Source organism: Python bivittatus, unplaced genomic scaffold (assembly GCF_059951505.1).
Source record: "Python bivittatus isolate LINGU-HERP-01145 unplaced genomic scaffold, Pbiv_v1 ctg000330_np1212, whole genome shotgun sequence".
Classification (NCBI taxonomy): domain Eukaryota; kingdom Metazoa; phylum Chordata; class Lepidosauria; order Squamata; family Pythonidae; genus Python; species Python bivittatus.
Window position 1 is genome coordinate 35084600 of NW_028277058.1, and position 19448 is coordinate 35104047.

At 38.7% G+C, this 19448-nt stretch overlaps 1 protein-coding gene across 4 annotated transcripts in view; it reads right to left on the reverse strand.

Annotated features, from left to right (window-relative positions):
- XRCC6 (X-ray repair cross complementing 6) overlaps positions 1-19448 on the reverse strand; it is a 27080-nt gene continuing 7632 nt past the window's right edge. For 3 of the 4 annotated variants that reach the window (XM_088140992.1, XM_088140991.1, XM_088140988.1), the window contains exons 6-13: positions 13890-14073; positions 13472-13658; positions 11380-11548; positions 9965-10126; positions 6745-6874; positions 3636-3736; positions 2814-2927; positions 1-419 (exon numbers count right to left, since the gene is read on the reverse strand). In XM_088140992.1, the coding sequence (XP_087997118.1) occupies positions 217-419; positions 2814-2927; positions 3636-3736; positions 6745-6874; positions 9965-10126; positions 11380-11548; positions 13472-13658; positions 13890-14073 (1250 nt within the window). In that variant the 3' untranslated portion in view covers positions 1-216. The remainder of the gene's footprint in view (positions 420-2813; positions 2928-3635; positions 3737-6744; positions 6875-9964; positions 10127-11379; positions 11549-13471; positions 13659-13889; positions 14074-19448) is intronic. The other variant, XM_088140989.1, reaches the window with a different exon arrangement.

A 19448-nucleotide genomic window follows, 5' to 3' on the forward strand; every position in this document is an offset into this window, starting at 1 on the left:
GGCAAAACAAGCTCGTTTATTAAAGATGCATGAAGGTTACACAATCAAATCTAGAACCAGAAGGGGGGGGGGGGTTTCTATTAAATTCACAAAGAGAAACCTGATTGCATTCCCTTTTATCAAATGATAATGAAAATATTATACCCAATTTCTCTTGTCAAAATCTTAACATTTAGGATTAAAATGTATGAAGCAACTGAAAGGTCTGCACCAAACTCAGTGCTTATTGAAATGTGCAGTTATCACATCCAAAAGTTCTTGCTTCTTTCCACCTCCTGTTAGCTTATAAATCCTGCACACATCCTTTAGAATTGGCACAGTAAGTTTACCCAAAGTGCCTTTATGAACGTGATTCCTCAGCTCCTCTTCAGAGAGTTCTATCCTAGCTTTCTTTTCTGCTTGTTCAGTACCATTACCTGCTGGAGAAAGAATTTGGACTTAATTGTTTGCCACTCATTTGCTATCATGGAAATGTTTCATGTATGCATCCCATCATGGCACAAAATCCAACAAAGCTTCACATTCTGATCTCTTTAAAAGATTAGAGTTTCCTTCAAGACAAGCTCAACTGTTGATGATTTCATAGACATGTCCATGTAGTTTTCTTAGCAGCAATATAGAAATGGTTTGCTGTTATCTCATTCCAGGATATTTTTTCAACTTCCTAATCTAAGTCTACAGCCCTGGTATTCCCTGGAGGTCTCCAATTCGTTGTTGCTGCTTTAATTTTGTGAGATGGGTGGCCATATATATTAAATAAATACATAAATTAAAGTACTAAACAGACTTGACTTTGCTTAGCTTCTGAACCCAGACAAAGTCAACCAGGAGTTGCCACCTATTGAGACAGCTGCTAGTCACAAGCAATAAACAGCTAATTGCATTTCATTAAATCTATCTGTACCATAAATGTTTTGATCCATTGTAATTTCTTTAAGAAAATGGGTTCCCAACACACCTCACCATCAAACTATATTCTAATTCAAGATTAGTATCAGGTGGCAGGGTAGGCTGTTAAATATGTGCTTGATAATTGCTATTCTTAATTGCACCTTGGGTCAGGAATCTACCTACAGTCAGGTCCAGAAATATTGGGACATCGACACAATTCTAACATCTTTGGCTCTATACACCACCACAATGGATTTGGAATGAAACAAACACAATGTGCCTTAACTGCAGACTGTCAGCTTTAATTTGAGGGTATGTACATCCAACTCAGGTGAACGGTGTAGGAATTACAACAGTTTGCATATGTGCCTCCCACTTGTGAAGGGACCAAAAGTAATGGGACAATTGGCTTCTCAGCTGTTCCATGGCCAGGTGTGTGATATTCCCTCAGTACCCCAATTACAATGTGCAGATAAAAGGCCCAGAGTTCAGTTCAAGTGTGCTATTTGCATTTGGAATCTGTTGCTGTCAACTCTCAAGATGAGATCCAAAGAGCTGTCACTATCAGTGAAGCAAGCCATCATTAGGCTGAAGAAACAAAACAAACCCATCAGAGAGATAGCAAGACCATTAGGCGTGGCCAAAACAACTGTAACACCAGACGCTCAGCAACACCAAAAGACCCGGGAGACAATGGAAAACAACTGTGGTGGATGACCGAAGAATCCTTTCCCTGGTGAAGAAAACACCCTTCACAACAGTTGGCCAGATCAAGAACACTCTCCAGGAGGTAGGTGTATGTGTGTCAAAGTCAACAATCAAAAGAAGACGTCACCAGAGTGAATACAGAGGGTTCACCACAAGATGTAAACCATTGGTGAGCCTCAAAAACAGCAAGGCCAGATTAGAGTTTGCCAAACGACATCTAAAAAAGCCTTCACAGTTCTGGAACAACATCCTATGGACAGATGAGACCAAGATCAACTTGTACCAGAGTGATGGGAAGAGAAGAGTATGGAGAAGGAAAGGAACTGCTCATGATCCTAAGCATACCACCTCATCAGTGAAGCATGGTGATGGTAGTGTCATGGCGTGGTCATGTATGGCTGTCAATGGAACTGGTTCTCTTGTATTTATTGATGACGTGACTGCTGGCAAAAGCAGCAGGATGAATTCTGCAGTGTTTCGGGCAATATTATCTGCTCACATTCAGCCACATGCTGCAGAACTCATTGGACGGCGCTTCACAGTACAGATGGACAATGACCCAAAGCATACTGCAAAAGCAACCAAAGAGTTTTTGAAGGGACAGAAATGGAATGTTATGCAATGGCCAAGTCAATCACCTGGCCTGAATCCCATTGAGCATGCATTTCACTTGCTGAAGACAAAACTGAAGGGAAAATCCCCCCAAAACAAGTAGGAACTGAAGACAGTTGCAGTAGAGGCCTGGCAGAGCATCACCAGGGATGAAACCCAGCGTCTGGTGATGTCTATGCGTTCCAGGCTTCAGGCTGTGATTGACTGCAACGGATTTGCAACCAAGTATTAAAAAGGGAAAGTTTGATTTATGATTATTATTCTGTCCCATTACTTTTGGTTCTTTAACAAGTGGGAGGCACATATGCAAACTGTTGTAATTCCTACACCGTTCACCTGCGTTGGATGTACATACCCTCAAATTACAGGTGACAGTCTGCAGTTAAAGCACATTGTGTTTGTTTCATTCCAAATCCATTGTGGTGGTGTATAGAGCCAAAGATGTTAGAATTGTGTCAATGTCCCAATATTTCTGGACCTGACTGTATATTCTAAGGGAAAAGGTATACTTGGATTCCACATTAGAATGTTGACAAATTTAAAAAGGACAAATGAATTTAAGGACACAATTCTCTCTTTCTCGCTATATTCTTTCATCCCACCTTGCTTTCGTTTTGTAGCTTTCCCATCAGGATCATAGCCTGGTGGATAAACAAGTTGTTTGAACTCCTCTGCAAGGTTACCCAGTCGGTAATCCATTTGTTCAATCTTGGGCACTGGAAAATAAGGAAGACTATCTTAGAACAGGTATTTAAAAATACAGAAATAATGGATATTCAAAATAAACAATATATTTTTGAGCTTTAAAGCAACAGAGTTCATGAGCAGACTGTAAAATCTGACTGCATAGGAACAAGTATCAATTATTAATGTTAATTACTGAAATATTTTGATATGTAAAATGACATATCTAAAATAAAGTAAATTGCTGCTTTAAAGAATCAGAAAACAACTAGGAGTTATAACTCAATAGTTGTTGTTTTTTTGCCTCAGCCTTCATTAATTATCAGAAATGACAAGATAATAGTAGATGCTAGACAGGAAACAGAAGGTAAGAATATTTGGCTAACTTAAATACACCAATTAATGTACTGTTTTCAAGAATATGAAGGAAAACTGTTAAACAAGCTCTCACCGTGTCTCAAAACTAATAGTACAGATTGGAACTGGTAATCTAGGCTCTTTTTAAAAAGATCCAAACTACTGATGTAGACACGGAAAAGTGAGCTCTATTTTTATTTATATATTTCTATCTTACTTTATTCATCTTAAAAACAATCCCTACATTCAGAGTTGACTTTCAACTTTCAGGTAAGTATGTATAAATAATGTATAACTCTTATCAGATGTTTGTATTCTTAAATGTTTATAATATATCAAAGCCCACATTAAAAGCAAGCTATGTTATACTAAATTATTCTTGCCTGTCAGATCCTCAGCTTTTTCAGGCTCCATTAAGTCCAGCGCCAATGCTTCCAGATTCATATAATGCTGTTGTAGTACTGGATTTTCAAAGCTCTCACTTCTGTTGAAATCCAGCAAAAAGTGCCAAGAATGTCATAATAATATAGAAATGGAGATTCAAGCACACATTGGTAGATTAAACCCTGCACTTATTTTACTGAAGAATAATTCTTCCTCAAGCCTATCTTTCTGTTTTGAAATGCAATGTGTCTGTAATAAAATGGAATAACTTTTCTCTATAGATCTTAAAATAGAGGAATAGCAGAATATTATGCTATTATCAGTCAGCAGAGCATAACACATAATTGTGTAATGTTTGGTGTTCTGCAAGAGAAAATATTTGATTTTTCTTGCATTACCAAACAACATACATTAATTAACATTGCCAAAAGAAATGTTGTTTAATGAAAACTTGAAGGCTACTTAAGTATAACAAAATTGTGCAATTACTATAAATACAGTTGTGTGCAAAAGAAAGTACATCCTCTTTGAGTTCTATGGATTTACGTATCAGGACATAATAAAACTCATCTGGTCCTTAGCAGTTCTCAAAAGTAGGTAAATACAACCTCAGATGAACAACAACACATATTACAACATGTCATTTATTTTACAAAAAGAAAGCCAAAATGGAGAAGCCATGTGTGAAAAACTAAGTACACCCTTACTGCTTCCATATGTATGAAGAGGTAAGGGGGACGTGGTGGTACAGTGGCTTAATGACACTGGAAGTTGCCAGCCAGAAATGGTCAACACTTCAGTGGTTCGAGCCCAGCTCCGTGTGGCAGAGTGAGCTCCTGTCTCATCCCTAGCTTCTGCCAACCCACCAGCTCGAAAGCATCCACGAGTAGATAAATGGGTACTCTCACCCCAGTGGGAGGAAAAACGCTGGCGGCGCCTTGCACGGGAGACGGGACCAGTTGCCGGTAATGCGGAAGTCGCATACGTCCAAAAAAGACACGAAGCAATGGAAACCCCGCCTTCCTACACCCACCAGCTGGGCTCCACTCTAGGAAGGAGGCAATGGCAAACCGCTTCTGAAACCCCTTACCATGAAAATTGCAGGGACTCGTCCAGGCAGTCACCGCAGAATTGATCATGACTGAGTGCAGATAAAAAAAAAAAGTAGCAGCCAAGTACTGCTAATCAAATGCCCTCGATCAATTGATCATCAGCATGTGTGACTACCTCTACAAAAGCCGAAGTTTTAGGAGTTTGCTGGTCTTGAGCATTGAGGTGTGTGTTAACACAATGCCAAAGAGTAAAGACATCAGCAATGATCTTAGAGAAGCAATTGTTGCTGCCCATCAATCTGGGAAGGGTTATAAGGCCATTTCCAAACAATTTAAAGTCCATAATTCTACAGGGAGGAAGATGATTCACAAGTGGAAAACATTCAAGACAGTTGCCAATCTTCCCAGGAGTGGACATCCCAGCAAATTCACCCCAAGGTGCAATGTTCAGAGTGCAATGTTCAGAGAAATTGCAAAAAATCCAAGAGTTACATCTCAGACTCTACAGGCCTCAGTTAGCATGTTAAATGTTAAAGTTCATGACAGTACAATTAGAAAAAGACTGAACAAGTATGGTTTGTTTGGAAGGGTTGCCAGGAGAAAGCCTGTTCTCTCTAAAAAGAACATGGCAGCACAGCTTAGGTTTGCAAAGTTGCATCTGAACAAATCACAAGACTTCTGGAACGCTGTCCTTTGGACAGACGAGACCAAAGTGGAGATGTTTGGCCATAATGCACAGCGCCATGTTTGGCGAAAACCAAACACAGCATATTAGCACAAACTTCTCATACCAACCGTCAAGCACGGTGGTGGAGGGGTGATGATTTGGGCTCGTTTTGCAGCCACAGGACCTGGGCACCTTGCAGTCATTGAGTTGACCATGAACTCCTCTGTATACCAAAGCATTCTAGAGTCAAATGTGAGGCCATCTGTCCGACAGCTAAAGCTTGGCTGACACTGGGTCATGCAACAGGACAATGATCGCAAGCACACCAGCAAATCTACAACAGAATGGCTGAAAAAGAAAAGAATCAAGGTGTTGCAATGGCCCAGTCAAAGTCCAGACCTCAACCCAACTGAAATGCTATGGCGGGAGCTCAAGAGAGCTGTGCATAAACAAATGCTCACAAACCTCAATGAACTGAAGCAATGTTGTAAAGAAGAGTGGGCCAAAATTCCTCCACAACGATGTGAGAGACTGATAAAGTCATACAGAAAATGATTACTTCAAGTTATTGCTGCTAAAGGTGGTTCTACAAGCTGTTGAATCATAAGGTGTACTTAGTTTTTCACACATGGCTTCTCCATTTTGGCTTTCTTTTTGTAAAATAAATGATGACATGGTACAATATGTCATGTGTTGTTGTTCATCTAAGGTTGTATTTACTACTTTTGAGAACTGCTAAGGACTAGATTATTTTTATTATGCCCTGATATGTAAAACCATAGAACTCCAAGAGGGTGTACTTTCTTTTTCACACGACTGTACATGTACTTGGAACCTACAGCAAGACAAAGATCCCTAATGAAGGTAACTTAAACTGCTTTCTATGTCAGAATTTTGTCAAAATTGATGTAGTTCCTACTTATAGATATTTTGAATTCATATTGTCCAGGTCTAAGATGACTGCTTAAGTTTTACTGTAAGCTTAAATTTGTTTCTTCTCTGGAGAAGCAATTTGTTTTTTTATCCAAATGTAGGACATTGTAATAGTGCTAAAAGGATTTGCTGAATAAAACTTATATATATTCATCTCAGATATATTGGATTAGTACCAAATTAAAACTGAATTCACAAAAAGCTGCCCTATTTGGGAAGCTAGGCTCGATCCAAACTAAGTTTTGCATCCTGCATTAAAACTGAGAGAGCAACAGCACATTCAGATAGGATGAGGTAAAAGAGACCAACTGGCTCAAAGTCACCCCATGAACACCATGGCTGAGTTCTACTACACTACACAGGCAACACTACAGTAGGCATTAAAAGAGAACACTGAAAGTTCAGATAGAATTTGAAGGGTTGCCCAGTTACTGTTTGCTGGGTATATGTCCTTACCTGTACTTGAATCGAAGTTTCTGGATTATTTCCTTCATTTTGTTCACTTGTTCTTGATTAGCTGGGACCTTCTCAGTAAAGTCAATTTTTCGTTTGTCATCAGCGTAAAGTAGAAAAATGAGATGAAAACCTAAGCAGAAGGAAAGAAAAAGCAAACAATAGGAAGCCAAGTAATTTGAAAGCAAAAATTGACATTTATTCTATCAATGTAAGCTCCAAATATGCAGAATTTTGATAAATAATCTACTCATCTAAATTAGCATTATTACAAACTTTGCCTCTTGAAGTAAACTTGATGTGGGAATGCTTGAATTATTAAACTGCTTGAATTATTAAATTGATTATTAAAGTATCAATTCATTAACTGAAATTGTTCAAGTGCCAATAAATGTGATTGCTTTTGAAGAGATAATTAATGTGGAAAAGTCCACATTAAAAGTCCTTAAAAGAGGCAGATCAGAAATAATTTATTGCATGTTTAAATTAATTTTATTAGACATAACTCAGAATGAAAAATATATGTAAACACCCTCCATAGTTGAAGGAATGAGCTCAGAAATAGGTAGTGAAGGATTGACAGAAAAAAATATTTTATCCCACAGGCAGTCAAGGAACAATATTCTTGTTAATAAAAGCTTATTGTAATCAGAGATGGCCTGAGCATGCCAAAGTTCAATTAATGAACATAACATAGAAGGGTCCATTTTTAAGAAATAAAAAACACTTAAAGGGGGGAAGAATTTAAACAACTTTAATTTGAATCTTTACCTCTTGTTTGTTAAAAAAAAAAAAAAGTTCCCTGATCAAAAGTAAACAAAATAAGCATGCAACTAATTAAAAATTACTCCATTCCAAAACAAATTAGGTATAATCTTTGGATTCCAAAATGTAAATATTTATGCTATGCAACATAAGAATGAGATGTGAGGAAAAACAAAGTGACATTCATTATTTCTAACTGCAGGATCTTCACCTAGACAGAAACTGGGAGAAAAACTCCAAAATTACAATCAATGTAAGTGTATTGAAAATGTCACTGTCTTATATGAAAGAAGTCAAATATATATATTTTATTATGTATTTTTAATAATTTTATCAAATTATTTATAACCCACATTGATTATTAGAAATAATGCCAAATATGAAACTTAAATAGAAGATCCTAATTCTTCTGGTAGTTTTACAAATCTTTTTATCAGTAATACAACAATAGGGAAGGGATAAAACTCAGAGATTGAAGTACCTGCACACAAGTTATTTTACCACACTATCCTGTGGATATTGGATATTGTATTGGATAAGGTGGTACTTAATGACTTAATATCCTTAAATTTAGTAGCAGCAGCTAAAAGACCGCATACACAATACCAGGTACAAGATACCGGTAGTCACCAGTTTAATAATGAGTTCCGTTCCCAAGGTCTGTCCTTAAGTCAAATTTGTATGTAAGCCAGAACAGTATTACTGTGTAATTAACTTGAATCATTGTGTATTTAACTGGTATCACTATGTATTTAACTAGAATTTTGCTACAATAGTCTCCATTCTTAACTACAGGTCATCCTTAAACCAGGCATTCTTAACCTGGAGACTGTCTGTATCTTTTTTCAGAGTAATTTATTAAAAATTATAACTACAATGATAAAAAACTAATACAAACTAGAAAAAAAGAAAAAGAAAAAATAGAAGGTACAGAAAAGAAAAAGAAAATAGAAAAGAAAAAAATAATATAGTAAAGAAAAAGAAAAGAAATATATAAAGAAATGACTTCCCCTTCATCACAAATATAAACAATTTTAGTAACTTATCACCTTCTCTTAAAATACAACAAATGATTTCTTCTTCCCATATCCCATCTCTTATCTATAAGCAAATCTTAAAAACCTCGTCATTTCAGTACTGATCAACAAAAGCCCATTAAGGGTTACCAGAGATAACATTTTAACCTTGATCAAATAAACCAACTTTATATTCCTTCCTTTTACTTTTAACAATCTTGATCTTTAGTCCTTTCAAATAAAGTCCTAAAATTTGATTTTTCATTTTTTCTTTGTCCCTTCTCACAAAATTCTTCAAAGCTTCAACTAGCTTCTTTTATAAATCCAATATAGGAAGATTATCCAGGTCACTCTCTTGGTTTATTATTTGTATATCCCTTTTAATTATGAAGATATCAGCCTGTTTCTTTTGTATGACCAGTGTAGCATCTTTTTCCATATCACTCTTGTAGCTTGTCATTTTTAAATCCACTTTCAGGTCAGTTTCAATCTTGTCTAGTCCTGTTCATTTTCAGTATATCTACAGAGGCAGACACTCTTAAAATTAACTTCTGAGTCCACTGTTCAAAAATATCCTTCAATATGTCCAATGTTAAAATACTTTTCTTCATTCTGTATTAGTAAGTCAAATTTAAGTGTTCTTCTCCTTTAATTGTAATCTTTAGTTTCTTCTAGTTCCCACTAGTGTCCAACCTTCAAAATCCCATCCTATCATGTTTTTTTTTTTTTAAAGAATCCAAACGTATTTTCCCGTGGGGAGGATTCTTATAATTAATTACCAAATCTTATTTCAAATTTATCTGGGCCCTTAGTCCATTTGTAATTTTCTGAAATCAAAGTTTTAATCACCCTTTTGCTGTTATTTATTTATTTATTTATCTTCCTTAAACTTGTATTTAAAACTTCTTTCCCTAAGGATTGAAGGAAACTCACCCAGTGCCATAAAAATGGTTGATCCAAAGGCTCCTAATAGCTGAAAGGCAGTTAACAAGCAATTTCCGAAAGTGATTAGAAAAGGAAGTATGCAAACCCAGTGTCCTTTCAAAGGCACTAACTGTGATTTGAGCAAGATGGCTATTCCCTCATCTCCAGAGCTCTAAACCCACCGGAGACCACTGTCTTGTGATCTCCTCGCAAGGAGCAACTCTATCGAGCGCTTGTGGGCAATCTCAGGTCTTCTCCTTGTCCAGAGAGGAATCACAAAAAGCCGGTCTACTTGCCAGCTCTTCATCCTGCCGTGGTCGTTGGGTCTGCTTTTAGCGGAGCCGTCTTCAGTTCACCATTTCTTCCACAGAAGATATCTCTTTTTCTAATATTATTAGATGGAATAAATGTCCTTTCAAATTATACTTGCTCCATGCTGCTTCTAATGGTATATCTGTTACAAACAGAGGAACACTTCTAGCCAACCACAAGACAGAAATATCAAAAATTTAAATTACCTGGAGGGACTATCTGTACATTCTGCTCATCCAGCTCTTCTTTTTGTGGGACCAGGGCTATAAACCTGGGAGGGCTGTTTTGACGAGGGATGTATCTACATATGGCCATCACTCCTTTCTCCATACACTTTGTTAACAAGGCATTAAACAGAGTAGTACTTCCTATAAATCAAAGTCCATTTTTGGTTAAATTATTCTGATGCTTTGGGACTCTTCAAAATAATCAAGATGTTATAGCAAGTTTTCCCCATCATGCATGTGAAGGCTAGTTTTGCCTTTTATTTGTCCTGGGACTCTTTTTTACATGTGGAGGTCTGTAGTCTTTTCCCACATTTCTTCTTACAAATCTCATCATGTGGAACTTCATCACCAATATCAAACCTGCCTTCTGATGAGCTACATCAGAATCGGGATAGTGGGAGTACAGTTCTCTTCATCCTATTAGAGCTCTTGGTTGCTTTTGATACTATCAATCATGTTATCCTTCTGGTCTACTTGACAGTTAAGAATTGGGACACTGTATTACAGTGGTTCCACTTCTTCCTCTCTGGGCAGAATCACTCAACCATTGTAGGGATAATAGGTTAAACACTTTTTATAAGGGGTCCCACAGCACTTGGCACTCTCCCCCATTCTACTAAACATTTATATGAAGCTAATGGGGGAGGTCATCCACGGATTCAGAGTAATTTATGATCAATAAGATGATGATACACAACTATATATCTGTACTTGGTGCCTAAGAGGTGATGTTCTGGAGGACTTTACCCAGCTTCTAAAGGCTATAAGGGTCAGGATGGGACAAAACAACTGAGTTCATACTAGCAAGATTGGGAGTGGCTATTTGTTCATCAACCACATGATAGTTGGGTGCCCTCCTGCTGGCTGGGAGGGGATGGCACTGTCTCCACTGTCCACAATAGGAAGGTGGGGAGGAGGGGGTTGGACTCACTGGCTTAGGAATAAGGTTTTTCCATCACTGCATCAATCCACTCCTATGAAATAAGCTGCACCCCAGCATTTAGATGGCCCCATTTTATTTTTCAGAAGCTATTGGGACTGGTTGTTCTGCCAAGCCTGATACCTGTGTTGCACATTGCTTAACCATCACTGTTATTTGATTTTGTTTATGATTGCTATTAACATGGGAGGTTTTTTGGTTTTTATTATGTTGTATGTTAATTTTATAAGCTGATTTGAGTAATTTAGTAGCATATAATGCTGGAAATAAATAAGATTTAAAAACCTTATTTGCTAATGACATTTATTCTGGATTCTTTTCTGAAGCCTATCAATTATGTCTAGAAAATTCATCTTATTCAGGAATTCTATTGCTGTTGGTATTGTTGCTGCTGGTGTATACTAGAACTTGTTTACTCTAAAGATAAAAGACTATAATTTTCAATTATAATTACCATTCATTAAGAACTCATCAGGATAGATGAACTGTGCAGGCTTGATATAGTGATATTGTTTTAGCATTGCCAAGGGTTTAAACCCAATTAGATACAAGCCTGGTGAATCAAATCTTTTTATTTCTTCCGTCTCTTCTTTCTCCAGCACAATCTGACGATTCCCATAAGTCTAAGAAGGGAAATGAGGACAAAGCAGTTGCTATAAAAATTGTAGCAAAAATGGTCATAGTTGCAAATAAAGAAGCCTATTGGATTCCTCACAACAAGACAGTAGCACATAAATCAAATTCCATACTGACTGTGTAAGAAAGGAAGAAAAGGACAGATATTATCCCTGAGTTCAGACTCTACTCTTGAAGCGTACAAGCTCATCCAAAGCACACTGCAACTTTCTCCCTCGCTTTAAGCTCAGTGTGGGATTGAGGCTCATTTTCAACAAAATAAATACATTTATTGCTACCAGATTCTTATGTTCCTTACTTACGTTCATTTATATCCTACCTTTTCTCCAAAGAATTCTAACATGGGAATATAGTCAGTTACATAATTTAAAAATACAGGTAGTCCTCGATTTATGACAATTGGGACTGGGAATTCTGTCAATGCAGTCATTAAGTGAATTGCACCCAATTTTATGACCTTTTTGCCATGGTCATTAAGCAAATCACGCAGTCGTTAAGCGAATCTGGCTTCCCCCATTGACTTTGCTTGTTGGAAGCCTCCTGGGAAGGTTGCAAATGGCGATCACGTGACCCTGGGATGCTGCAACCATTGTAAATACATGCTGTCTGCCAAGCACCCAAATTTTGATCACCTGACTGAGGGGACACTGTGACAGTCCTAAGTGCGAAAACCAGTCATAAGTCACTTTTTTCAGCGCCGTCATAATTTTGAACAGTCATTAAATGAATGGTCATAAGTTGAGGACTACCTGAACTTCAACCACCTTTGTGAGAGAGAGCCAATATCACTGTTAAAAAAACAACCAGATAAAGTATGGATACTCTCAGATAGTCAGATTTTCTATGGTTTGGATTACATTCCAAAAAAGTGTTTCAGAGCACACAGAGGTACAAGCACAGCACTTGTTTGCAACTCCTTAAGCAGCTGTGTCTGCCACAGAATTCTAGGAAGAGATGCAGCTACTCTGAAGCACTGCAGAAAGGTGCTATGTTCATGTTCCTGCATACTCCAAAGCATATTTCTGAATTATTTCTGAACCATTGCACAGCCTTAGTGGATAGTGGAACAAGAATATACTAAAAGAATAATCATTTTCTCTCAGCCTTCAGAACCATACATAGAAATCTGCATATTTTATTTAAAATATACAGACCCTGGGCTAGAATGGGAACCAAGACCTTTTAATTGGTTAGTTGGTTATTGGCTATTTGGCTTTTTGGGTAATGGTTCCATTAGCTATCTTCTTTTTTCCTCTTGATGTATTTTGTTTTCTTTTAATTTTTACCTGTAAACTACACTGCAGAGTCACTTGGATTTGGACAGCCTCAGAATTGAAATAATCATAAGCAATAAAAATCACATTTCACTCAATTTTCAACCAAGACATACTCAAACAAAAATAAATATTGCCATAAAAGCCATGCACAAAAATAATCCCAATTAGTTTGTAGTTTAATGTTTGCAAAACATTTAGAAGACTTAAGGATCTGATCTATACTAGCCCTAACTTCCAACTTGTACACTTGCCTTAGCAACGGAAGATATCTGACTGCTAGCAGTTTTATGATAGTTGTACTTGAAGAAAAATGAAATGTAGAGAAAATACATAATACAAATTCCAGTATTTGGTACAATAAGGCCCAAGAGATGCTAAGGCATGAATTCTTGATCTTTGTTAATCCAACCCAGACACCTAATGGTAAAAGTTACGAAAAATAATACATAAATAATTTTAAACAGCATTAGACATTGCACAGTATCACAGCTAGGAAGCAACTGCCCAGGTACTTAAGTCAGGATATAATGGCTTCTACACCATTATAAACATTATGATGTACTATCCCTCAAAATTCTTTAACATGGAAAAAAGAAAGTTGAAAATTAGTATAAAGATCTCAAGTTACATTACCTGAGCCCTCTTGGTGTCACTAGGAAGAAGCAAACTACCTGTCTCTCGGTTAAAGGTTCGTGTTTTTGTTTTCAGTGGCTCATTAGTTTCTCTGTAAAGTTTCACTGGAGGCTGCTTGACAGCCTTCTGGACTAAGTTGAAAATGCCAACAATAAGAGTTACATCTTTTCCCAAATACAAATTCAGCCTAAAGAATCAGCAAACACAAATTTAAGTCTTTGAAAACTTATACAATATTTTAATTTCCATTTTAAACAGATGGTAAGCACATCACAAGATTCTCATCTGAAAACACAGTAAAATAAATTTTCCACTATTTAATATTATGTATGATTTAACATAATTTTCTGTTATTATCATTTCTCCAAAGTCTCCCAGATTACCCTGCAAGAGGAGGAGACTGTTTCCTGATACTCACCTACTTAAAGCTCGCTTCCGTGTTTCTTTTGCTCGTACTTTCTTCATCAGGTCCTCCAATTTGCAAGACTCATCAAACTGGATTCCTAAATCCTCATCATCTGCTGTATTAATGATGTCTCTGTAGAATAAGGAAATATCAAACCCTCCAGGCTTCTTTAGGTTCATTAAGTCAAGGTAAATACCTGCAATCACAGAATTGTAAAAAAAAAAAAAGAGTTTGTTTCCTACATGAGAACATAGATATCATCATTCCATTTCTTATGGTAATCTCCAGGTATGCACAAGACAGCATTTATTGGACATAGAGATCTCCAAGATCTGAAGAAAAGATTTTTTTTAAAAAAGCATCTAAATGAGGGCAGGGAAGGCATCAGAAACCATAAATTGCAACATTTAAATATATGGGCAGCTACATAAATTGAAATAATCATAAATAAAAGCCTCATGAGGACTAAGACTAAGTAAAGTCAGTAAAAATATAAAGATTGATTGACTGACTGTTTGGGGAAAGAGATGGAAAGGAAGAAGAGAGAAGAATGGCTGTCTGAATTCCCAAACAGAAACACACCACAGTGCAAAATTTTGTTGTTGCATGTTCTACTTTGCAGTTTTTATTTTGCAAAAAGGTTTTGCTACACCCACAAAGTTAAGAGATCCAAACTATGAAGTAGCATGAAACAAGGAGCATGTAAAGTATACATTAGTCTTGTAGTAGTAAGCCCACATGACTGTATTCAATTAGTCTGCTGGCACATTCAGCTACCAAATCCCCCATACCCTCTTCCATAGCTTAAAGCAGTGTTGTCCAAACCTGGCCACTTTAAGATGAGTGGACTTCAACTCCCAGAATTCCCCAGCCAGCTATGCTGGCTGGGGAATTCTGGGAGTTGAAGTCCACTCATCTTAAAGTGGCCAAGTTTGGACAACACTGGCTTAAAGGAAGGAAAACTGTAACATTCACGCAGTTACAGCGGGCCTCCCACGAGTGAGGGGAAAGAAGACACCAAACTGATTCTCCTTCGAGGGGGGTGAGAGCGCCCAGACCGGAGTCTGGAAACCTCTTTTATTGAGTACATCAGAGGGCTGGGTTAAGCATATCAGAGGGCTGGGTTAAGCATATATACGTCACACTACCTAATACAAGCCCATAACCATATATGATAATACATGAAACACAAGGGATCATGTGCTCCGATTGAGCACATGACAAGCTGCGGGGGCTTGCCTCCTGAAATTTGAGGCTTTTCCCCAGGTTGTTGCTGGTACTTTTCCATGCTAGCTTCCTTGTTAGCGTACAACTGATTTTACTAGTCTGCACTAACAGAAACGCCTAGCATGTGATGGGGTGTTATAATGCAACATCTCCTCTGTTTTTATTATTTTAAAGAGCAGCTTCCTCCTCATCACTGATAAAGGTGAGTTGAGGTTTGCAAAAAAGCTGTTCAGGTGCCACTGGTTCCGTGGTTGGGAGAGGCAGGTATTTATGAGTGCAGACCATGTTGACCTGTGCTTCTATGGTACCCAGTCTGTCCTGAAAAAACCTTATAAGCCTATTAAGGACACAAGGACCAACTGTACATGCTATAACTGTACTCGCTATAGTCCAGCGAGAGTGCTAACCAAGGTTGTGAGCCACGGGGAGAGATTAAACCATCCCTCAAACCATCCTTGTTGGTCTTCGCGCTCTCGCCTGCGAGCATTCAGGCCCTCTCTCAGTTTGGTCATGGATTCTTGAACAATTCCAGAATGGTCAGCATAGAAGCAGCACTCTTCCTTCAAGGCCACACACACACACTTACCCACGTCCTTCCCAACCAGGCTGCCAGGCACTAGCTAGAGGGACGGAAGCCACCAAGTCTGACCTATTCCTCCCCTTGGCATCGAGTTAAACAGGAGATGCCACAAAATGGGGTTCACTCATTACCCACTCAGAGCATTACAGGTTTTTTTTAGGTATTCTTGCCAATAGGTTTGCTGTCCAGTTGACATGGAAATACAATATTTCCAGAAAACAATTTTAACACATTGAAAGATTGAAGAAATTAATATAAAAACAAATAATACAAACAACAAGGTCTGAACAATTTTCCTTCCCCAAGATCCAGAGTCGTAACCAAGATGTGAGCCATGACCAGCTCCATCCCTCTGGATCTTGGGAAATGTGAGAGGCTAGAATTTTTAAGCTTGGCTAGTTTTGTCTCAATGTAAGACTTCTGATGAATAGCAAATGTAGTTTGATCAAGACACAGCTGGGTGACCCCAATCAACACATTAACAAAAAATGTTGATGGAATCACACCTCACAACACAAACATCAGAGGCTTTATAGACATTTAAATCTATAATCAGATAATACATCCCCTCATACAAGGGATTTTTGGGACAGTCTGAGCAAGTGAAAGGTGGTTCTTAGGAAGGTGAACTTAAATGTAACTTTTTCTTCTGGTTACCAAGGGAATGGCATACAAGATTTTTCTTATCTCTCTCTGGAATGCAGGGCCTCACAACTGTTGCAAAAAGCTTGATACAACATTGAGCTTGTACTCGGCTAATTGCTTATTCGAAGACAATCAGGCATTCAGCAAAGAGATAAGGGGGGAGGAAGAAACCAGTGCTCTTTACAAAGCAAAAGCAAGTTAACCCTTTAGAAATAAAATAGAGTGCACTGTTACAGGTATGGTTATACATTATGTGAAGCATATATAAAATATATAAAATTGTGTATATATAGAGTATAAAATTGTGTATCAAAATAATGCCCTACAAGGTTAAAACAACAAAAACATTGAAAGGATTTGCAGCCTTGTCCTGCTCTTAGTCAATAGCTACACGGTTTTGGAGGACTAATATCAGTCACTTCTTCATTGGTTACACCTGAAAGATTCAGGGTCATTCTCCTCTAGTTTGTCCATGGTTCAGGTTCTGGAGAAGATCCAAAGTGAAAAAACATTCCCTCCCACAAGTCATTAGTGAAATTCTTTAAAACAGTAACATCTCTTAATGTCTCTAGGCTGGAGGGTATTCCAAAGAAACAGGTAGATGTGATTCCTCCCACTGCCAAAAGTCACCCTACGCAAAAGCTGAGCTGTTCATAGCTGTTTGTGCCAGTTCTACAAAAAAATTGTTGTTAGAACTGTGCTGCAGAGCTTCTAGGCATTGTCCCAGCAGGAGAATTTGGATGTACTGTAGATCTTCATGCTTGGATCCTGTGGATAAAATCAAAAGGGTGGGGGGACAAAAACAAACAAACAAACAAAAAGCAAAGGAAAACAAAGAAAGGGGGGGGGGAACAAAAAAAAAGGGAATAGAAAAGAAAAATAACCTAGCCTATTTACACAAGTTACACAGGCTTAACTTGGGAACGGTGCCACCATCTGTTTGTGTCCAGGTACACTAGATGGGGTGAAATTACATCAAGGACTGTATGTGGTCCCTTCCATCGTGGTCCCAGGGCTCCTCCTGGTTTTCCTTTTTTCACCATAACTTGATCCCCTGGTTTAATGTAATTGTGGATTCTTTGGAAACAGCATCAGTTTGTTCTAAGACTTTAGCTATATCTGTTCTTAGTTCTGCTAGGTTTTTTAAGCCATTCGGGATTCCAATTCACATATCCTCCCCTTCCAGCTTCAGTTCCTGCTGGAGCAGAAAAAAAACTGCTCTTTCTCCTTAACTTTCCCTACATCTTCCTCTTCTGATCCATGCTTTCCTCCCTGACTTCTCTATAACTGCTTCACCCGCTCCTACAAGCTTCTAGTAGGAGCCCCATCCCATCTCTCCATGTTTTCTTTCAGCTTTCGCCACACTTGCACACGCTCCTCTCCATACCCTACTCTCTGCCCCTGATTACTCCACAAATTCCTATTCCTGCTGTCTCCCCCACTTCTTTTCCACCTATCTCTTATTATTCGCACCTCCCCCACAGTCTTTACTTTACTTTCCTCTCCAACATTTCCAACAGCTTTCCTTGCTTCTCGCAGATCTGTTTCCAAAGTGGCCAAGTCTAATGGGTATGTTACAGACGCTGCTCCCAGGTTCAGCCTATGGTCACTCACACACACACTCACAGCCTGTTGAGGCACGTGGATCTTGTCAGCCCCCTTTGCTTTCTACCTGGATTTCCAGATAGGTGCGGCTGGAGCAGACAGACACACAGCCCTGGTCAACAGCGTGGAAATAATTGGGGAAACACACAAATCACTTCCAACCGAGCACTGAGGCACGAGAGGTTCTTTGTAATACACAGAGACCCAGACAATCAGCATTTGCATTTTCATAGGCTAGTTTTAATAACAATTCATTACGAGCGTCCTCATTATCAATCTGACGCTCAATGGCTAATTGGAAACGGCTAAGAAATTCAGAATAATTTTCAATAGATCCCTGCATGATTTTTGAAAAGGATTGTGTGGGGGTGGCTGAGGAATCATCAACTTTCCACAATGCAGATACAGCTGCTTGTGAAACCAAGGGAAATGAAGCCCTTGGAGAGTTGATTTGAGCGGCAGCAGTTGTAAAAATTCCTTGTCCCAGCAAGTGATCATTGGTTACATTTGCAGAGAAACCATCCTGCACAATAAGGGCAATTTGTTTTTGATATTCTGACCACCACACAACATACTGAGAAGGAGTTAAAATCATATTACACAGCATTTGCCAATCAGAAATCATCATGTCAGAAGAATTTGCAAGTGTTAAAAACAAGCCCATAGAATAGCGAGATTGTAAGCCATAAGTAGTTACAGCAGTTTTAATATCCTTTACAACTTTATAAGACAAAGGAGCAAACACTTGGGTAGGAGGGTTATTGGGGTTGTTGGGATCGGGAATATATGAGACAGGGAAGGCAGCACAAGATTGCATATCCTCCAAATCTAATTCCCCTCTAGCACGAGCCTCTATCATGGCGCGTACCAGGGGTCCGGCAGTTGGAGTTGCCGGAGGAGGGAAAAGTTCCTCATCCCTTTCCTTTGTTGTTAGAGGGAGAGGGGGGGGCCGATGGCAAATGGCCCTAAATTCCTCATCCCTTTCCTTTTGATGTTAGAGGGAGAGGGGGGGCCGATGGTGAATGGCCCTCGTAAAGAGAAGGCGCTGTGATTTCAGCAGCAGCCATCCTCGGCTCCTCATCGTAAACTTCCAGAGCTTCTAAAAGAATACGGCAGGAGACAATAATTTGCTGTGGAGCTTTTGGTGGCTCATTTAAATACTTCAAAATCTTTCTCCACAATGTGGCTTTTGTTGACCCGGTCTCAGGATAGACCGGACATTTGAGCCAGACATATTTTAGCAGTCCAGCTAGCCTTTTTTCTTAATTGGAGGCAATGGGGTGCCTCGATTAGAAAGAATAATGTTAGAGGCCTTGAGAAGGTTTCCAAGTTCGTGGAGGTGCACAATCTGAGACTTGGACAACCCACCTCCCATACTTACGAGGGGGCCGGCAGGCGGCCGGGATGCGTTGAGCCCGTTCTCGGGCGTAAGCACCGGAGGTCTCAGGCGGAGGGAGAAGGGGCCTTGAGAAGGTTTCCAAGTTTGTGGAGGTACGCAACCTGGGACTTGGACA